Source organism: Serinus canaria, chromosome 4, assembly GCF_022539315.1.
Source record: "Serinus canaria isolate serCan28SL12 chromosome 4, serCan2020, whole genome shotgun sequence".
NCBI classification, from domain to species: Eukaryota; Metazoa; Chordata; class Aves; order Passeriformes; family Fringillidae; genus Serinus; species Serinus canaria.
Window position 1 is genome coordinate 4581664 of NC_066317.1, and position 14664 is coordinate 4596327.

The window sequence follows — 14664 nt, forward strand, 5'->3', positions numbered from 1 at the left end:
CGTGAGGAGTCTGAGGCATATCCAACACAAGCAGGGCTTAACATAATCTGTGTTCTTGGGTTCTACTGTGTCTTTATGAAATGCATTTGTATCTAAGATTTGGACTTTAAGAAATGGCAACACCTCAGGAAAATTATGTTTTCATGACAGCAGAGACGATTCTATTATGTAAAGGAGAATATGACTTGGTTACCAAAACCTGTTATTACTGGGAATTTACAACTGTGTGCATGTGCTTTTTCAGCTGTCTGTGACATAGGATCTGCTTCTTTCAAATACGACATGCGCCGCCTCAGTGAGATCCTGGCCTTTCCCAGGGCTTGGTACAGGAGAAGCATTGCCAGAAGGCTCTTCCTGGGTGATCAGACAATAAATCTGCCAGGTAGAAGACTGCTGCTCATCATAAAACAACTTGTTACATAAAGAGTTAGAGTAGGAATTTTATAAGCATTTTTTACCCTTGTCATATAATATCATTGATAGATGTAAATGTATTATGATTTATTCCATATGCAGTCACTCAGAGACATTTTGTAGGAGATCCTAGACAGAAGAAGTGATAAAATAATAATTTAAGGAGCATATTGCAGGGCCAGGTTGGATGGGGCCTTGAGCAACCCAGTCTAATAAATGGCATCCCTACCCATGGCAGGGTTGGAAGCAGATGATATTTAAGATCCCTTCCCAAACCATTCTATAGTTCTATGATATATAAACAAAGCCAGTAGAAAACTGTGACTTATGTTAAATGAAATACATTCATTTCTTAGTACTACTTAGTATTTGTGAGGATATGGTTAGACACAAATGAAATAGTTTTTCTCTACTTCCTGTGCTGCTTTTTCTCCAGTAGCATCAGGCCCTGGCACACCAGATTCAATTGAAGGAGTGAGCCAGCACCTTTCTCCTGAATCCTCAAGGAAAGCATACTGTAGGACATGGGAGCAGCCCTGCCAGTCAGCTTCCTTCACTCACATGGCACAGTCCCCCAATGTTTTCAGTGAGCACAGTGCCAGCAGCAGTATGTCACCTGGGACAGCATCTCACAGCCTCAAGTCTCCAGCTGTCACAAGGTCCAGGAGCGTGTCTGACTCCTCAGTGCCTCAGAGAGGTGAGTAGATGATGACTCCTAAATTTTTTTTTTCCAAGTATTTCCAGCAGTTGTATGAAAGAAGTATGTCATTACTGCTTGGAAAATATTCTTTTCCACAGTGTCTGACACTGTAGAATCAATAGCTTAGAGAAGGGAAAAATTCTAAAATGGATGAACAAAAGTTGTTTAGCATATTTTCCATAAAATTTCCCTATCTATGAGTCAATTTCTGTGACAGCTAAAGGAATGAATATTGCAAATCCTCTAGTTCTCACTTATCTTTTCTCATGATTTTGTGCTCTTTGTCAATATTGTGTTTGTCAGTCCTTTTGTAATATTCAAAATGCCATTTTTTCCTAGCATGTGGAATAATTTCCAGTTTTGTCTATTTTTTTTTTCTCTTTAGATACTCTCTCAAAAACATCAACTCCATTTAATAAATCAAATAAAGCTGGCAGCCAGCAAGGAACACCATGGGAAACACTGGTTGTGTTTGCTATGAACCTAAAACAATTAAATGTTCAAATGAATATGAGCAATGTAATGGGCAATACTACGTAAGTAGAAAATACAGTCAAGCATGTTTTACAGCTGGTGATGTTTTGGGGGGCAAAACACCAATTTTTTTTCCCCACAGACTGTTAACAGTCTGTTGCCTTTTAGCTTTAAAGCCCTCCCCTTTTCAGTTTTGAACTGAGAATCCCCTTATGAATACTGTAGTTGCTTAATCCTGAAGTCACATATGCCTAAACCGCCTTATTTATTGCTTTCTAGTAGATGATACTCAGTTCCTCTTTTGGCAGCCTGGAAAGTTGTCTATTTTCACCTCTATTCTAGGTGGACCACCAGTGGTTTGAAAAGTCAGGGCCGTCTGTCTGTGGGCAGTAGCAGAGATCGGGAAATCAGCATGTCTGTGGGCTTGGGAAGATCCCAGCTGGACTCCAGAGGGGGAGTTGTTGGAGGTACCATAGATGTTAACACCTTGGAGATGGTGGGTAAGTTGGAAAGCCTCCTGCTGTTGGCATGTGCTTCAGTCAATAAAGGTGATATCACTGGAAAAACTGATTTTCATCTCTTTAATTCTGTATTTCTCGATTGCTTTGGTTCTATTTCAGCTCATATTTCTGAACACCCAAACCAACAGCCCAATCATAAGATTGAAATTACTATGGGTTCTACTGAAGCACGTGTTGACTACATGGGATCCAGTATCCTAATGGGAATCTTCAGTAATGCTGATCTTAAACTGCAGGATGAATGGAAAATTAATCTGTATAATAATCTGGATTCCAGCATGACTGATAAAAGGTAATAATATTTTATGTGGTTAAAATGTATGATGTTTGATAATGTCAAATGTTTTCTGTCCAAAACTAACCAGAAGTGTGTCTGCTAGAATGCAAAGAGTTCATTGTTGCAGTTGTTTGGTTTTGATAGTTTGGGTTTTTTTTAATTGTCAGTAGGGAATATATTAACTGCTGATTTTCTTGCTATTTTTAATATCTAGTGAGATATTTGTCCATGGGGACTTGAAATGGGATATCTTCCAAGTGATGATTTCAAGGTCGACTACACCAGACCTGATAAAAATAGGAATGAAACTCCAGGAGTTCTTCACTCAGCAGTTTGATACAAGCAAGCGAGCTCTGTCCACGTGGGGACCTGTTCCTTACCTCCCTCCCAAGACAGTGGCAAACAACTTGGAGAGGACCTCACACGAGCAATGTAGGTGCTACTAAAAAATATGCTACCAAAAAATATGATTGCCAGTGCAAATGTTTTAATTGCAAAAATTACCTAGGAGACAGTGTCAGTGAAACAGAGAAGAAAATATCACTCATAATTCCAATTTTTACTAAGAATTTAAATATGCCAGCAGTTTTTTCTTCGTCTTGCCTGAGGTTTGTTGTTCCTGTTTGCTCTGCAGTGTTGGATGCAGCCCATCATCGCCACTGGCCAGGAGTTCTGAAGGTGGTATCTGGGTGCCACATATCCCTGTTCCAGATGCCACTGCCTGAAGATGGGATGCAGTTTGGAGGATCCATGAGCCTGCATGGGAACCATATGACCCTGGCTTGTTTTCATGGACCTAATTTCCGCTCAAAATCGTGGGCCTTATTTCACCTGGAAGAACCCAATATTGCATTTTGGACAGAAGCCCAGAAAGTTTTGGAAGATGGTAATTTAAACTGTTTACTCATTCCTCTAAATTTCTTTAAATGAGTTTTTAATAATGTATTATTACATAAGAATAAATCAAAGAAAAATTTGTTTTCTTGTTTTGAATCAAGAATATTTCCCAAAAATATACACTTACCTAAAGATAATCTGTTCCCCCCACTTCTTTACCACAATTTGTTTTATCTGTGGAATAAAGTACATTTTCAAATGTACTGGATATGTCCCTGATAATGAGCCTATCAAGTGGATTGGCTGACTTTTTAATTGTGTTTGTGTGTATTTGTGTAGTCCTTCCTAGCTGTATGATGAATTCTGATGATCATATTGCTTATATTGGTCTTAATATTGTGAAGTTTTATTGTTTGTAGACAAACAATAATTTTTCTGTTGTTTTCAAGCTTTATACCAGGTTTTATACCACTGGCACACTAACAAGTCATATTAAATACCTGTAGGAGAATGAGAGAAAATTCCACTACCCTCACTAAGCTGCTTTTACTTTTTTTCCTCTCCTACCCACACTGTCCACATCTTCAATGCAGGTACCAGCGAACACTCCACGTACATTGTTCAAACCCTGGACTTTCATTTGGGCCATAACACCATGGTCACCAAGCCCTGTGGGGCCCTGGAAAGCCCCATGGCCACCATCACCAAGATAACGCGGCGCCGCCACGAAAACCCCCCCCACGGAGTTGCCAGTGTGAAGGAGTGGTTCAATTATGTGACAGCCACGAGGAATGAAGGTTAGAGTCAGGTTCTTTCAGTCTGGGGATTGGTCTGCTTGCAGATGGAGCTGTCAAAAAGCTGCTACATCTCAAGTGTATAAGCAACAAATTTGATTGACCTTTTCTAGCCACACTTTTGGGAGCAGAAGAGAAAAATCTTATCAATAATCTTACAGCAGCAGTTTTACAAGTGACTTTCCTTAACTCTTTTGCCTTGTCATGATTTAACATCTCCCATTGTTCCTGTAGAGTTGAACCTCCTACGGAATGTTGATGCCAACAATCCAGAGAGCAGCACAACAGTGAAAAGCTCAAGCTTGTTAAGTGGCTTCAGGGGTGGCTCCAGTTACAACCATGAAACTGAAACCATCTTTGCATTGCCAAGGATGCAGCTGGATTTTAAATCTATTCATGTTCAAGAGCCCCAAGAGCCTTCATTACAAGGTGCAGTAAAACATAATTTGCTTTCTCGTGCTGAAAAACTATTTCTCACAAATCAGGAATTAAAGGCAAAGGTAGTGTGCTGATAAGAGGGTTTAATATGAGAATTCTTGCAGATTTGCAAGAACCATTTTGTAGTAAAATTTAGAGGGAATTATTTTGAGAGAGTGAAGATCTAGTGCAGAGACTGGGTTGCTGTAGGAAAAAAACCCAAGAAATTAATATTAACATTTCAGCTGCACTGGCTGTTTTCACAGGCTTGGTTTACTTATATTTATTAAAATGTGAACTGTGGTCCTTCCTCTCAAGAGTTGCTGGTTCAGTGAAAAATATTATTTTCAAATTATTTGTCTTCAAATTCTTTTTACTTTTAGATTTACTGTATATACTTGTAAGTGTATTGACACTATTTTTATCTGGCTGTAGATACAAGTGTTAAACCAAAGGTGGAATGCAGTGTGGTAACTGAATTTACAGACCACATCTGTGTGACCATGGATGCTGAACTGATCATGTTTCTGCATGACTTGGTGTCTGCTTATCTAAAAGAAAAAGAAAAAGGTGAGTTGTTGTTCATGAAGTAGCACTTGTCCGACAATCTGCAGTTGTCAGACTATTTGACTGTATTTATTAAATGCTCTAAATCATAATCATGCTCCTATTTTGACAGTTGGTGTTTAACTTGTGACAAAAACTTTCAGAAAGCTTTATTCTTGTTATTGCAATCCTTTCATCAGTGGAGTCCTCTCAAGACATGCATTTTTCTGATTTCAGAATGATTTGCTTTTCTACATTTCTAATGTTCACTTGCAGCATTCAAATTTGGCATGTTCATTCTTGAGCAATAGGTGGCCTTCTGCAGAAAATCTGGAAACATGAGGTGGTTCTCTTCTTGTTGAGACTTGTGCTTTTGTTTTATTTAAACTGTGTACAAAAATAATCCAAGTGAGCTGCTTGTGGCTGACTGGTGTTTTCCTTCTCTTCCCTTTGCAGCAATTTTTCCTCCTCGCATTCTGGCTGCTCGTCCAGGGCAGAAGAACTCTGTTGGTGTCCTTGAGGACAGCTCCACTGATAAAGAGGCAGAGGAAAGCATTACCTACACTACAGTTGACTGGAGGGAGTTTATGTGCAATACTTGGCATTTGGAACCCACGCTCAGGTAACAAACACCTTTATACCTGCAGTCTCTTTGGCTGTGCATTAACTTCTGGGTGAGAAATTATGCAGATTAAAGGCATTGTTGGAGGCTCTTCTGAATTAGGATACAGTAAACTTTAAACTCACCAATTTCAGCCAGGTTTTTCACCTCCTTAAACATCCTCTTCCTTTGAGAGGATGTTCCTTTGATCATCTTGAGCTTTCTAAATCAAGTTCAAAACAATGCCTGTTAGATTTAAGTTGGTCACGAGTAAAACTGGGGAAAAATGATTTTTTTTTTAATATACAAATGCCTCTTTTCTGTATTTATATATTTGAAACTGAGTCTTCTATTTATTACTTTTTTAGATTAATATCCTGGACTGGGAGAAAAATTGATCCTGTTGGTGTTGACTACATCCTCCAAAAGCTGGGCTTTCACCATGCAAGGACTACTATCCCTAAGTGGCTGCAGCGTGGTGTCATGGATCCTTTGGACAAAGTTTTGTCAGTCCTTATAAAGAAACTTGGTACTGCACTACAAGATGAAAAGGAAAAGAAAGGAAAAGACAAAGAAGAATATTAAAAGTACAATGTGACAACCCTAACTCCATTTGATTTTATCAAAGTGTTTTATTATACTTTAAGAACTTAAATATGGTTTAAAGAGAAACCTAACAGCTTTTTGCTACTCTATTTAAAACTTACATTGTGAGTAACTGTTTACTGTGGTACTTGATACCATTCTGTATTTGAAGTTATTGCATGATGATGATGATGATGACCAATGTATATTCTGTGAAGGAATAGCTGGAACACTGTAAATCTGCTCCTCAGCGTCCCATTTTATGATGTGCAATATGATCCTGCATCTTTACAATACTTGCAGATTAACTGTGAATTTTCTTAAAATTTTACTTGCCATAACACAAACCCCTCGTTGATGTGACCAGTAATTGATTTGTCAATGTAGACTGGTGTAAATTATATATATATATAACTTATGAAACTGTGATTGCCTTAGTGCTAAAAATCATGAAGTTTATTACACTTGTAATAAAATTTAACTACTGTACAGGACCTTTTTATTTGCATCGATCAAGGAAGCTGAGCAACGAGAAGAGTGTTTAAAGTGTAATTTGGCAGACTGTGATTTGAAGTGAGGTCAAGCCCAGAGGCCGGCAGCTCGGGAAGCAGCCGAAGGCGGGAAGCGCCACCCCGACCGAGAAGCGCGGACACGGCGGGGTGGAGGAGCCGCTCCCGATCCCTGACGGCTGTGGCGGCTTCGGGTGCCGCCCTTGCCCGGCGGGAGCGGCCCGGGAAGGCGAGCAGGTGGCTGGGAAGCGCTATTAAAGCCGAGCCCGGCAGCACAGGAGCAAAACTGAGTGGCGGCCTCGCTCCCTCAGCCGCTCCCTCAGCCACAGCTGCGGCTTCGCGCCTCGGCCGCGCCCCTCACCAGAGGGCGGGAAGGGCTGTGAGGGGCCGCCCTCGGCCGGCTGAGGTGGGATCGCTGCCCGGCTCTCGGAGGCCATCGCCTCAGGGCGGCCGGCCGGCAGCTCCCCGGCACCTCCATTTTCGTGTGCCCTCAGGGCCGCTCCGCCTGCCCTCGGGGTGTGAGCGCTGAGGAACCCTCCACAGCAGGACCAGGACAGCAGGTGCAGGTACCAAACCTTCCATCTGGAGCGCTGGCTTGCCTTGGAAACTTGAGAGGGGTCAGTTTGCTGCTTTAGTTCGCCTCATTCCCTCAGGGGTGTTGGCTTGAGGTGCGTCCTTGGAGGAGCAGGGAAGGCGGTCTGAGGAAAGGGAGAAGGGGCCGCCGTGTGGGGAAGGACGCGGGTCTGGGCACTCCCCCGGCCCTGGGCGAGTTGTTCTTGATGTTCCTGTGAAATAGCTTTGAGCAGGAGAAGTGCTGGGTTTTTTGCAGGGTGTTTTTGCTACGGGCAGCGTTAGTGAGTTAAGTTTCCTTAGGTCGGTCGGAAATGGCGAGCAGCAATGGCTGCTTTGAGGGTGCGGCAGTGTTCGCCTTCGACCCCGCGCCTGAGAAGATTTTGCTCCCCGAGGTTCTCAGACAGCCAGTTTCAAAGGATCTCTCCGAGCCTGTGACTGCAAGGCTGAATCCTCCACCTTGTATGATGTGGAGTGAACCAGGGGTGATGAAAAATCCAGGTATAGTTTGCAGTTTATACACCGGCATTAGCTGTTAAGGCTATTGAAAGTAACTTTGCTTTTTCTTATTGCTGTATTTTCTTACATGACTTCTTTGGCATCTCCTTAAACTTGTCCCTCCTCTTCTGAAGTCTTTTTGTGCTGGGAGTTTTTTAGCAATTTGTTGTGGTGTGGCATATGTATTCTGCAGCAGTACCTACTTAAAAGTTCAAGTTAAAAAATACTGTAAAGTGACAAAATATAGAATATGTTCTGCTGCATGAATTTTCATAAATAACATTGTGAAGGATTTTAACTCTAGTTTGAGATGTCCCAGGATGTATTTTGAATTGCTTTGACTAGTTGTATTGTGGTGAAGGCACCTGTTAAGACTCTTAAAAGCGAGGATTTCTTGTTGGCTGGGAAGTGGTTGTGCTTGGGTGTATCACACCCCTGAAGCTGATCATTTCATCCATCCTGTGGTTGCTGAAACTAGTGTCGTAAAACAAAGAGTCTCAGTGCTGCCCAGCTTTGTGTGGAAAAAACACAGGTTCCACTGTTTGGTATCTGCCATCAGCAACTTTGGTTTGATTGTTGGTTTACAAGAGAGGGGAGTGGGATATGTGGTTTTTGGTTGTGTTTTTTTTTTTTTTTTTTTTTTTTTTTTTTTTTTTTTTTGTAGTATATTTGTCTATATTCAGAGATTCATGGCATTTTCTACAGTAAAAGGTTTGGTGCTTGTAAAAGAGGATGCACACACTGTTTTGGAATTGCTCTTGTTGCTAATGTAGGGTTCAGTACAAAGCAGTAATGCTCTATGGTAAATTTTGGGTTGCTTTTTTAAGAAGCATCTGAAAAGCGTTTATGGTAAGCAGGTTTTCAGAGAGTGTGTTCAGTTCTCTCCTTAATTTTGTTTAAGGACCTTTTCTTTCTAAAGGAGCCGACATCACCACATTTTCAGCCTTTCCCTCACAGAGAGACCTGGATTTGATTGAAAGATACAAACAGGGAGTAATAAACTCAGTATCTGCCTTGCATCTGTTTGCCAAAACACACCACCTGCAGCTTGAATTGAAAGAAACGAGCGTGGCAGGTAAACACTTCTGCTACCAAATAAAGTGGTATTTGCTTATCCTTGAGAGTACCTGAGTTGATTTGCTGGTCCTGGTGCAGCTAAACCTCGTTACTGTTGATTGCACTACCCGCACATGTGTTGGGTTTTTGCTGGCTTTTCCTTTCCTCCACAGCTGTTTCTCATTATGAGGTGCTACAGAAATCAATCAGGTCAATTGGCTTTAATTATGGCTGTTAACAGAACTTGAGTGAAGGGTGCATGAAGTGAATTTTTGGGGAGGTTAAGGGTGAGGGTTTTACTTTGCCAGAATTGTCTTTTTGTCTTGTATTTGTTTTAGGAATTAGTATAGGGGCATAAAGCTATGGATGAAGTGTCTTAAAATAATTTCACTGATTGCATTTGCTTTTTTCTTCTCCTGTAAAGGCGATGTCATAAGGCCCTATTTTGCCTTTTGTGCTGTGATAAATGGTGTTTGCTACAAGACTGGGCTGGGAAAGAACAAGAAGGAATCCAAATTAAATGCAGCCAAACTGGCTCTTGCTGAGCTACTTAACTTGGAGAATTCAGGGGTGAAGTCTTTTGAAGATTCAGGTAAATATTGTAGCAATGCCTAATTAGAACTTGAAATGCTTGGCTTAACAGTGTCCTATGCAAAGCATCTGTGGTTTTATTAAATGCTGCAGTATTGGCCTCTCTCAAGTTTTTTGAATCCTTGGGGCAAATCTGTAGTTTGGTTCTGAAACTGTTCTTTATTTTTGTCATTTGTGTATTAAGAGTGGCATCAGCTGATACCAGGAATACTGAAGGAATTAATTCATTGCATTTGATTTGCTACTCACTAGGTGCAGCAACAAGAAGTACATCTCAAGTGGGTTCGAATTTTTATGATTAAACGGGTTCCCCACTGAGATACTGCTTTCAACAGAGTTCAGTTGCCATAATGTTTTATCTTGAGTTTTGCTGTCTGAATCATTCTAAGCTTGCAGGGACTTCAAAATCAGAAGAGAAAGCTCATAGAGAATTAGGAAGTTTGATTTGCTGCACATAGTGTGAGATTCATGTTTAGATTTATCATGTCCAGCCCACTTCAAAATGTTCTTAAATTCTTAGCTTTTCCCTGTGTTCCTGCTGAGCCCCGACCTCCAGGAAACTCTGCTTGTGTTTCAAGGACTGGTAAGGAATAGTCTTGTCTTTCCTCTGTTGATTCAAATTGTACAGCAAGTGGTTTCTTTTTAAAAATTTCTCATCTTTTAATGCATTTAGTGTTCTCTATGTTGTTAGTATTGTTTTAAACATATTTGAAGGCTGTAAGAACTAGTATTGCGAGGTCGGTTCTACAGAAGGACACATTTTCAGTAAATTGCTTGAATTCAGTAAATTGCTTGAATTTCTGTCACCAGTCCAGGTGATAGATATAGAAACAATATTCTCTGTCCTTAGTTGAGCTAGTGTGCAGTATGTGATCCAACTTGGGCTATATCTGTTGTTACTGTAATGGATGATAAAAGCATCAAGTATTTGGGTTTTCTTGAGCTTTTTTTAATTCTGAGGATCTTCAGAATCCTGAAAGTACATGTGATTGTGCTTTTACTGTGTGTTCAGGGTTATAATTTGGCGAGTTGCTCGTGTCTGCTTTTTCTGGTACCTGCAAATTTATGTCTTGATGGCTCCTATTTTTCCATTTAGGAGGAGAACATACCTATCAAAAGCTCTCACAAATGCTTGAGGAAGTGTTTAACCGCCTGACTACCCAACACCCTGAGTACCAAAGCTGTGGCAGTTCCCTGGCTGCCTTCATCATTGAAAAGGGCAAGTCTGGTTACATTGGGAGCTTTGGGGAGGGGGAAACCTGCTCCCATGAAGCACTGAGAGCTTGGTAGCAGCTTGGTGGGCAGCCAGGTGAGGTGAACCCCCCACCATCTCTGGTTTCAGGTGGGCAGCATGAGGTGGTGGCTCTGGGGACAGGAGAATGCAACTACAGCCGGCGCTTCGAGTCCTGTGGGAGGCTCTTGCACGACAGCCATGCCATTGTCACTGCCAGGCGTTCCCTGCTCAGGTGGGAATGTCTCTGCAAATCCTTCCCTTGCCGCCAGTTGGTGTCAGTTTCATTTCTGCACTTGTATGCTGTAGTCATGTAAACAAATAATAAATAATAATGTAAACATGTATCTAGATTATATATAAATACACCATATATAATTTATTAAATATAAAGTATTTAATGTAAAATACATAATTTATTTTTATTTTAGATATTTGTACAGGCATCTTTTGCTGTTCTATAACAAAAATCCAGCCAAGGCAGAGAGATCCATATTTTGCACAGCACCAGGCTCGAAGCTGCTCACCTTAAAGCAAAACATAACTCTCTCTCTCTACATGAACCAGCTTCCAAAAGGAACTGCTCAGTTAAAATCAGAGGTGTAAGTACTGTGTCATTTCCTGAGTTAGAGTGGAAGATGAGTTTTTAGTCTTGTTTTGGGAATGTTAATGAACAGGGTAGTTGTGATATATATGCATTACAGCTCAATACGATGATACAGAAAATTTCTATATGGGTTATAGAAGTTTCTTCGTTTTGTTTATTACAGACAATAACCTATTACCCCCTATCTCAAGATGTTATTAAAATTCTATTAAATCATTAATTTAACCACTGAGCAAGTGGATGTAATGACTTAATGCCGTTGTATGCACTACAAGATTGGAGTACAAAAAGCCTTGCATTGAAACCAAAGGCTCTGCTTGGTGTCTTACCCCTTGTAACTAAAGGAAAAAACTCTTGCTTCAGAAAAGCCACTGGTTTGTCTCTCTTAGGTGTTGTGTCTAATTACTTAAATATTTTGAACCACAATTTGAGTTACTTTTTAAAGGAGATTTTAAGAACCTTAGAGCTGTTTTTTCACAAGTAACGTTTGTTAGAGTGTGAGTAGACAAGAAGTGACAGCTTGTTTGCAGCTGATTTGTTTTTAGTGTGTGCATTAGAATTAGACCAGTGCTAAGATTAGCTTGAGTGGCTATTTCCTATTTAAGTACTGATTTCAGTGTTCTAGGCACTTGAGCAGCTAGTCTGGTGTTTTTAAGGATTACAGATGTGGAGATAATACGTGGCCTAGATCTACTGATTATTTTTTTGTCAGAAACAGCCTTAGGTATCACTTGCTGCAATCTCTGATCAGAGTGCTTGCTCGCTGAAATCCATTCTCCTGTCCTGCCGTAGGCATCTCGGTCCCCAGTCTATCTCTGCTTACGAAGCCAGCGAAGAGCTGAGTCTGCATGTTGCCTTAGAAGGCAGGATTTACCTGGCTGTTTGCTGTCCCCCCAAGACTGTCAGAGTGAGCAGCATGTCAGCTGGTGACAAACTGACCAAGTGGGAGGTGGTTGGTCTCCAGGGAGCCTTGCTGAGCCACTTCATCGAACCCGTGTACATCAGCAACATTCTCGTGGGTATGTTCAGTGCAAATTCCACACGGTGGGTTTGTCTGTTTCTGTATTCCAATTTGATTGCATTTTATAAAGCATGAACTAAACCTAAAATACTTTGAAGAATTATAGAAGTGTTCCTTGAGATGCAGTGGACTAAAGTGAATTTATTTGGTAGGCAGTCAGAAATGCTGTTGGAAGTGAGGTAATGTGGGCAAACTCCTCAACATATTTTGTAGTCTGAGGGTTGAAATTCTCTTTTAGCAGGGAACATAGAGTTGGTGAAAAACAGTGGTTCAAAAAAGAAAACATTTTCCAGTGAAAATAGTGGTGCCTCTGGAGAAGGAAGTGGGAAATAATTTTTGTTCTGTCTATTGAATATTGGAACTGATCTTTACAAATGTGAATTTTATGTGAAAAAATTACTATAATGGGTTAAGAATGCAAAAATAGCCGCACTTTAACAATTTCATTTGATGTACTTGCATGTGGCTGATCTTTTCCTGTTTCCTAGGAAATGGAAGTTGTAGGGATACAAAAGGACTGGACATAACCATAAAGCAGCGTCTTGATGATGAACTTATTTCAAAGCTTCCTGTGCATTACCTGGTCAACAGATCTCATATTTACTTGGTGAAAGCTGCACTGCCAATCCAAACAGATTTGAACCAGTGGTCACTTAGTTTGAATTGGACATTTTCAGATGCATCCCTGGAGGTTGTGGATGGATTAAGTGGGAAAACCACTGAAAGGTCAGCATTTATCTTCATTTTGTTGGATATAATGGGTTTGTGCTGGTTTATTGGAGTATTCAGTTTTTTAAGCTATGAGAGAAATTCTTTCCTGTGCTAGCTGCAAGCATCCTGTGATGAGGTGAAGTTTTAGAGATCTTGTAAGCTCACAGTGAGATTACCAAGACACCAAACAAAACAGTTCTCTCAGTGGGAATTGCCTGTAATAGTGAAAATGTTTTACCTTTCACAATGCATGAAACTAATTGGGATTCCAGTTGAGATGGATTCCAGCACGATGGCATTCACCAAGTGGTTAGGAGGGAGGGGAAAACCCCTGTAAAGCTCAGAGCATCTCCATGTAGTGAGTTTGTTCCCGAGTTCCATCCCCATTTCCCCGCTCTGCCCACAGCTCCCCGTTCCGCAGCGGCACCTGCCTGGCCAGCCGCCTGTGCAAGGCCGCCATGTTCAGCCGCTTCAGGATGCTCGCCAGGGAAGCAGGACGGGCCGACCTGCTCCAGTTTCCAACATACCATGAGGCAAAGGTGAGCTGACACAGGGAGAGGTATCGTTTTTCCAGTGTTTGTGCTTATCACGTATTGGTGGTAGAGAACTCAGATCTCTGTAACCGAAATTCTTGAGGTTTTACAAGGTTTTTCTTTTTTTCTTCTTTTAGATTAAATCTCAGTTGTACCAAGAAGCTAAAAGCTTGCTGCAGAGCTACTTAGAGCAGCACAGTTACGGATCATGGATTGTGAAGTCTCCGCATATTGAACAGTTCAGTGATTAATGGAGGTGGATTAAATGTCAAATCAGTTTGAATGATCTGTTTCAGTAAATAGAGTTCTCAGTAGTAAAACGTTCAACTTTTAAGTTTGTAGTTACAGGAAGAAAACAGTTCCAGAACTGCTTCTTGTAAGTTTAATTGCAGTTATTAAACCACCTGTAATAGTTCGGTTTTTTTCCATAATTGATGTTTTCTCATAGGTAGGAGTATCCAACAGCTTTGTTCTGCTTTGCCCCCCAGTGCCACCTCATTTCATCTCACTGACCCTGACTCCTACAAATCTCCACCCTGTGGAATTAACAGTTTTTTTTTCCTGATAGTTTCAGGATTTCTGTGTATTGAATTCTTCTTTTTCCTCCCTTTCTTACAACTTTAGAAAAGAAAAGAAAATAATAGTAAAAGCTGTATTTCTTTAGAAAAAAGGCATACTAACATGAGGTCTTCCAGGGAAAAAAAAAAAAAATGGACAATCTGTGCTTATCTGTAGTCATTCATCCTTTGCTGTGAGTTTTGTTTAGTGTCAGTCTGCCAACTGGCATATAGTTTATGTTGTTTGTGCTAGAAGAGTTAAATAATAATTTTTGTACTTCCAAATGTGAAACCTGGAATGAGCAGCTGTTACTCAACTGTTTTGTGACAATTACTGATTCTGGTAGTGGGTTTAAAGCATTATGCAGGTGTCAAAGCTGTAATTCAGAAAATAATGCAATATAGTACAAAAGTCTCCAAAACCAAGGTTTTTTTGTGGTTTGCCTCAAACCCCATCAATGTTAATGCTTATGGATGAGTTGGACTCCTGCACTGAAGATGACTTCATCACTGCACTGACAAGTCCTAGTGAAATTGTCTGCATACACAGTAACCTGGAAAATAGTGCCTGCCACAAGGGAATTGACTTCCTTGCACGTCATGGTAAGAACATG

At 40.7% G+C, this 14664-nt stretch overlaps 2 protein-coding genes across 11 annotated transcripts in view; both read left to right on the plus strand.

Moving 5' to 3' along the window:
• Positions 1-6660, plus strand: part of BLTP1 (bridge-like lipid transfer protein family member 1) — an 86510-nt gene extending 79850 nt beyond the window's left edge. For 7 of the 10 annotated variants that reach the window (XM_030238759.2, XM_050973992.1, XM_050973993.1 and 4 more), the window contains 12 exons: positions 245-382; positions 851-1111; positions 1500-1650; positions 1931-2088; positions 2209-2401; positions 2601-2818; positions 3021-3272; positions 3817-4020; positions 4252-4446; positions 4870-5004; positions 5437-5602; positions 5950-6660. In XM_030238759.2, coding sequence (XP_030094619.2) covers positions 245-382; positions 851-1111; positions 1500-1650; positions 1931-2088; positions 2209-2401; positions 2601-2818; positions 3021-3272; positions 3817-4020; positions 4252-4446; positions 4870-5004; positions 5437-5602; positions 5950-6166 — 2288 coding nt within the window. In that variant the 3' untranslated portion in view covers positions 6167-6660. The remainder of the gene's footprint in view (positions 1-244; positions 383-850; positions 1112-1499; positions 1651-1930; positions 2089-2208; positions 2402-2600; positions 2819-3020; positions 3273-3816; positions 4021-4251; positions 4447-4869; positions 5005-5436; positions 5603-5949) is intronic. The other 3 variants (XM_030238753.2, XM_050973988.1, XM_030238761.2) reach the window with 1 other exon arrangement.
• A 128-nt stretch (positions 6661-6788) lies between these two features.
• Positions 6789-13776, plus strand: ADAD1 (adenosine deaminase domain containing 1). The gene is made up of 11 exons (XM_030239272.2): positions 6789-7746; positions 8645-8818; positions 9224-9391; positions 9911-9973; positions 10487-10609; positions 10733-10856; positions 11053-11223; positions 12021-12247; positions 12738-12975; positions 13367-13499; positions 13631-13776. Exons 1-11 carry the CDS (start codon positions 7560-7562, stop codon positions 13742-13744), a joined length of 1722 nt encoding a protein of 573 aa, XP_030095132.1. The 5' UTR covers positions 6789-7559; the 3' UTR covers positions 13745-13776.
• The last annotated feature ends 888 nt before the right edge of the window (positions 13777-14664 follow it).